This window comes from Dinoponera quadriceps, unplaced genomic scaffold (assembly GCF_001313825.1).
Source record: "Dinoponera quadriceps isolate SergipeBrazil2010 unplaced genomic scaffold, ASM131382v1 scaffold2551, whole genome shotgun sequence".
In the NCBI taxonomy this organism is placed as follows: Eukaryota; Metazoa; Arthropoda; class Insecta; order Hymenoptera; family Formicidae; genus Dinoponera; species Dinoponera quadriceps.
This window is the reverse complement of record NW_014556585.1, coordinates 180,475-186,474: the sequence shown is the minus strand read 5'-3', so window position 1 is coordinate 186,474 and position 6,000 is coordinate 180,475. Positions and strand designations below refer to the sequence as shown.

Below are 6,000 nucleotides of genomic sequence, written 5' to 3'. Positions count from 1 at the left end.
AGCGAATTGTTGGTTAACACGACAACAACGGAAACATTTCTTACACGGAAGAAATAATTTTGCTGTCGCAGCAGCGGAAAACATCGTTGCGACAGCGATAAAATTTAGTCGGCCTAACCAAATTATTTCGCTGTCGCATATATCCAACAAATATCAATTAATACCCTTGACAAATCCTTCTGCTGGTCGAAACCAATTTTTTCGCTCTCGCTATATTAACGAACAATTTGCCGTTGTAGCAAAATTTTTTTCTCCATGCGGGTCCGCCGAGTAAATAGATTATCAGGATCCCCCTCTTTCCTCGAGAGAGAGAGAGAGAGAGAGAGAGAGAGAGAGAGAGACAGACAGAGAGAGAGAGAGAGAGAGAGAGAATGAGAGAAAGAGGGAGAAAGAAAGATCCACCTGCTCTTTTCTCCTTCTCTATATATAATATACATTATATAAAAAACGCGAAATACAAAACGAGATAAAGTCCCTCAGTCTTGAAGAATTAAAACATCGAAGTAACGTCGCGGCAACGCGAAATCGGAACTTGAGGGGGGGAGGGGGGAGGGGATCGGGAAAGACGCGGGGAGAGACGTACAACGAGTTCGTTGGTCGCCGATATCGTTTGCGAGGGATCGATATTGAGCATCTCTTGTGTGCGCTTATCAGCGCGTCGCGCCTTCTCCTCTTCTCGCGCTTCTTCCTCGGCCTCCGTGGTCCGCAGGTGAAAATATCAACGCGCGTGTACCGCGCGCGTAACGTTCTCGCGAGAAATAAAAAGGACGACGAACGAACGGACGCGCGAGAACCGACCGGCCGGATCGCAGCTGCGCGTTTGAGAATCGGACGAATGCGGCGAATTATTACGGCGGTTTCGCGGCGAGCGTTCCGCGTCTCGTGCGCTCGCTCCCGGTTGCTATTAAAATGACGCGGTAATACTGCTTATACATTGACGAGGCGCCGTGAGGAAGAAAGAGACCTAAACGTGTCGTCTCGTCATTCGTCGAAAGCGTGTACGATCGATTAGTTGCCTCGATACATATCACCCTGGCCGGAGTCACGCACTTTGAGCGTAGCGTGGCTCGTATATGCGGATCCGTAGTGCCGACACGTCGCGAAATCTGTCGACTGTCAACTCGAAGATCGAGGGCACGGAGGGCCCTTCGACGAGAGACGCTACTTACCTTCGTCGTCGTCGTCGTCCTCGACGGTCCTGTACGCGAGGTCATTCGTTAAATCACTCGTAACAGCTGAGTCACGAGTATCTCTCGGCTTTCGCGAAGACGAATATGCGTGCGCGTACGCTCTATGCTAATTTTACGCACCGGTAATGTGATCGATCGAATTCAGACGGATAAAAGTGGATAAAAAGATTTTTCATTTCTCCTCACGCGTCAAGGAACCGTGCTATTAGCAATTTCTGGTCGTTTCTTTTTGACTTCTCCTTTCTTTACTCCACCGCATTGGTCAGCCGAGAAACTATCCTCCATGTATCCGTGAGACCGGTGTCGGTCTCAGAAATCGCGCGAATTCCGTGAGTAACGGGGAACCGGTCGGCTTCTGCGAGATCTCGAAGAGCCGACGAGTCACAAAATTTCGTCTCGAGCGGGTCGCGGAAGCAGCATCGCGTCCCCTGTCAGAACGGAACGCTGGGCGATTATGCGTCGCAATTTCATGCATTTCAAGCGGCTTACAGCTCCTCGGACAGGGCGATCGGGGCCCTGGAACCGGGCTTCATGTCCTTCACCCCGATACCGATGTCGTCCACCGGCGCCGGTGCTAACTTCAATTGATTACCGTTTACCTTGATGTCGTTGACGGAATGAGAACGGCCGTGGGTGACCAAGGGCTTAGTGGTCTGATTAGTGGTGCTGTTCGAGTTGGAGCTGATGATCGAGTTCGTGCCGGGGCTCGAGGCGGCATTCGAGCTCGGATTGCAGTTCCCGGTGGTCGCCGAGCTGGAACTGGAGTTACCGTCCTGCCCCGGATTAACGGAATGGAGATTCGGATTGGGTATGGACTTCGATCGCGATTTCGCCTTGGGATTCGCGCACGAATTGAGAGTCTGGATATGATCCGTGTCCCGGGTGGGATCGGACGCGGAATCGGGAGACACGGGAGGCATCTTGCCGGGCGCCGTCGATTTCGACGAGCCGGTGAGCGTTGTTAGTTGATTCGCGGACTGAGAGCGAATCGCGTGGCCGCCGAGCTTGTCCCTCAATGCCATCTGATATGCCACCTCGAAGGCTTGGCCCAAAGTCAGGATGACCTCCGTCGCTTGATCCTGTAACGTAGGTAAATGACGGGCGCACGGCTGAGGCGTCTCGATTAGAAACTGCTAAGAAGCGTGGAGAACGCGCAGAGCCACCCCGCAGAGGCACGCTCGAGCGACTTCTCCGCGAAATTCATATTTACCATCGTTGGCACGCAAAACACGTGGCAAAAGTGCGTGCGACTGGCGTGATCCTTCGTGATGTACGCGAAGTGAGTGAGATCGTCGGCGTCTTGGCAGGCGCAATGGATGTTGCGGATTTCGTGCTCGCAAATCGGCTCCTGTCAGGTGCATCGGATGTGAAAGGAGAACAAGCGATTAAAAGCGTGTCTCTCTCTGCGCTCTCGTTTCTTTAACGTGAGCGCATTTTCCGCGGGAGAAAGAAAGGAGGCTTACGTTAGTCAGCGCGTTGAGAAAACGAACGCCACGATAAGAGATCGCCAGGGTAATGTCAGGGGTGACTCTGGGCTCTCGAAAGGTCTTCTTCAGCTTCTGTATCGACTTTTTCGTCGACTCGGTGCCGCGTAATTCCTTCACGACGGTGGAGCCCAGATACTGTATTATTTAGAAACAGAAAGAGTTTTTTTCTCTTCGGGAAGAAAAACCGAGATAAAACACCGGCGTGGGTCGACATAGACGAGGACGGGAGATTCGACCGGAATTGCGCGAGATTATCGGTCGCGGGAAGGAGATCGAGAGACACGCGAGCTATGTTATTTCGTTAAACCACTCGGAACGTAGTGGAACTCCTTTACAGATCGGAATATTCCGAGAAATTAACGGGTCAATAGAGACAGGGCAATCTGCCGCACGAAGCCTATTACCGTAAACCGTGAATTAAGTGTTATCGCGGCGTTGACCTTGAGGACCCCGATTTAACGAGCGTCATAATTTTCCCCGTCGTACATAATTAACGGAGTAGCGCGAGAGATGGGTAAAATTATCCTGCAAACTTACACGTTCGTCGAAATGCCAGCCTCTCTGATCTTTCAGCGACGTGATCAAGACATCTCTCGAGCGAGGCATCTCGCGACCCTTACGTATGACCAGTCACAAGAAGGTTGCAACACCTTTTTTTTTATCAGTTTAAAAACGCACCCCGTGTCTAATAAGAGAATTTATTTTTTTACTCATTCTCAGAAGACACATTTTTCTATCAAATACGAGGTGCGTTGCGAAGCTCATCGAAAAAAAAGCGTAACGACTCGAGTCGAAATTTTCAATTCTACATATTACGTTTTCAACGAGAGGAAACGAAAGTAAGTTCCTATTTGTAGCAATAAATGCCCCTTTAATACCACAAATGGGAGTTGAGATTTCCAGTGCCTAAATTTCAGTGCTATTGTCTACCAGTGAAGGAAACGACAATAATTTCCCCATTTATAGCGTCAAAGAAGTAAAATAAAAAAATCTTTGGAGATCTAATGTAGAACTAAATTAGATTTAAAGAAGGACTAAGGTTTCGACTCAGGAATCTTTTCGTGACTGCCCACACTTCATCGCGCATCGAGAGAGTTGCATCGAACAAATGAAACAGGGTTACTCATTTAATCCTCTAACGATAAGGGTGAGGCCGGATGTACGCGCCACTTCTCTTCTTAGGGAACATTTCATGTTATTTGCTCCTTTTAGTTATTTTCTGCATTGATTACACAACAAATGAATAAAACAGCATGGGGTCGGATCTGACCTCACTTTCCCGGACACGTTGAAAATCCACCTTGCCGTTAGAGAGTTAATTAATAATAATCGCGGAAAAGAAAGGCTCGAAATACCGGAATACGATACACGACGCGTTATCGAGCTCGATCGCGGCCCTGCTGGCGCTCCCGTCGAGCCGTGGGCGACGCTTCGAGAAAATAGAAAGCGGCGGGGAGGTTCGTCGAAGATGCAGGGCGATAGGTAGACTTAGCCGGGAAGTGGCGGAGGGCACACTTACGTTGGCGACGTACGTGACGCAGCCGGTGACTAGAGTCTTCGGTTGATGCCTCCATTGCGTTTTGAGGGTGGATGGCACCCCGAACAGCAGCTCGGACGGAGCCCTGATCTCGAGCTGCTCCGGCGCCGAGATCGCCCCATTATGCGAACTAGGTCGCTGGGGTGGCTGGGGCGCCGGTCTGTTTTTGCGGTGCCTTAATGTGCCCGTGGCCGTCGAATTCGTTCCGGTTATCGACGTGCCTCCGTTACCGTCCGCCGTTGCTTCCGGCAATTTCTCCTGTATCTCCTCCTTCAGCTGCTGTATGTTCGTCTTCTACGGAAATAACGGCGCGACTAGATTTTAGAGCGGGCCGCCCCCTCCCGCCCGGAGCCGACGACCCGAACTGGCAATCCCGAATTCATAGTCGGAAAATAACTCCGCGGTTTGGGTCGCTCGCTCGCCGAATTCGACGTAATCCCTTCGTGCTTTTTAAGCGTGGATAACAGCGCAAATAACGTAGAAATCGCACGGTAAGTGACGATAAATGTCCTTCTGTCTTTGTTTTTTTCTATTTCGAAGTGCAGGAAAACGTATGGAAAACTCTTGGAAAATTTTTTTATTATTGCGCAGGATATTTAGATTGTTCGCAAAATTTATCCTCCGCTCTCTGTGCAAACGTTTCGCCAAAAGAGTTGTGTACCAAAGCGAAGTTGCGTTTTTTCGCACTCTGTCTTCGTCGCGCTTTCCTCCCTCTCTCTCTCTCTCTCTCTCTCTCTCGTTCTTTCTCTCTATCTATCTATCTATCTCTTGCAGATAAATTCGAATTTCCGTGCAATTCTGCACAGAAACTGCTATATCTGCCCCGAGGTTGCAATTTCTCTGACAGATATTTTTTCATAGCTTTATCGTGACAAGAATCGGTCGTGCCAACCGGCTTTAACAAAACACTCGGACATACGCGATGTAAAAAAAAAAAAAAGAGAAGAAAAAAAAATATTGCACTACGCGAACTTTTATACGACATATTACCAAGTCGAATTCGTCCCGGAGTTTACTTTGTGCGGCGTGCAATTACCTTCGTAAACGCATTGCGTTGTAAACCGCGCATCCACATGCGTCCGCACACTACACCAAAAAGAAACCTTTTACCGGCTATGCCAAAACGCGCATCATGTAGCGTCGATAGTCACGATATTTCAGGTATTGCAAACAAATTGGATTCGAGCCGGACGGGCGCGACACTCGAATTCGGATTACAACCCGAATCGTTCGCTCCATCTGGCTTCTGCATATAATTCCGGGTATCACCATCGACAAAATTGCAGAAGACTCGTACGAAAGGGAGGTGAAATGGAAGCGCGAGAGGAACAGAGAGATAGAGTTGAAAAGAGAAAGAGAGAGAGAGAGAGGAGGAGAAATAGAGAGGGTCAGAGAGACAGGGAGGCAAAAGCACGTAAAATTCGGGTGTTGGCGCGTATAGGCTACAACGAAAATCCGCGGGCGTTACTATGAGCGAGAGTGTGCCGGCGTCAAACTACGGTTCGTCGGGTCCGATAGCTGCGAAAAATCAAGGGGGAGGGAGAGGCCGTTATAGGAAGGCAGAAGAGACCAATTTGTCAGGATTATCGAGCGCGAGGATGACGCGAACCGGCTGAATCCGCTCGCCGGAGACGTTTACGGGATTTAATGAGCTAATTAAGAGGACACGGCCGGTGGGACGAAGAGCGAGCAGCGCGAGATGTACTTATCGACGCCTGACACGGTGAGAGGCATCCGAACAAAAAGCATCGAGAGGCGCTCGAGCGATCTCGCCGAGAGAACACAT

The 6,000-nt window shown here is 49.8% G+C and overlaps 1 protein-coding gene across 2 annotated transcripts in view; it reads right to left on the bottom strand.

The window, feature by feature from the left end:
* Positions 1-372: 372 nt before the first annotated feature.
* LOC106747898 (ankyrin repeat and SAM domain-containing protein 1A-like) overlaps positions 373-6,000 on the bottom strand; it is a 55,839-nt gene continuing 50,211 nt past the window's right edge. For both annotated transcript variants that reach the window (XM_014625896.1, XM_014625897.1), the window contains 4 exons: positions 4,197-4,508; positions 2,654-2,812; positions 2,401-2,538; positions 373-2,269 (listed from right to left, as the gene is read on the bottom strand). In XM_014625896.1, coding sequence (XP_014481382.1) covers positions 1,676-2,269; positions 2,401-2,538; positions 2,654-2,812; positions 4,197-4,508 — 1,203 coding nt within the window. In that variant the 3' untranslated portion in view covers positions 373-1,675. The remainder of the gene's footprint in view (positions 2,270-2,400; positions 2,539-2,653; positions 2,813-4,196; positions 4,509-6,000) is intronic.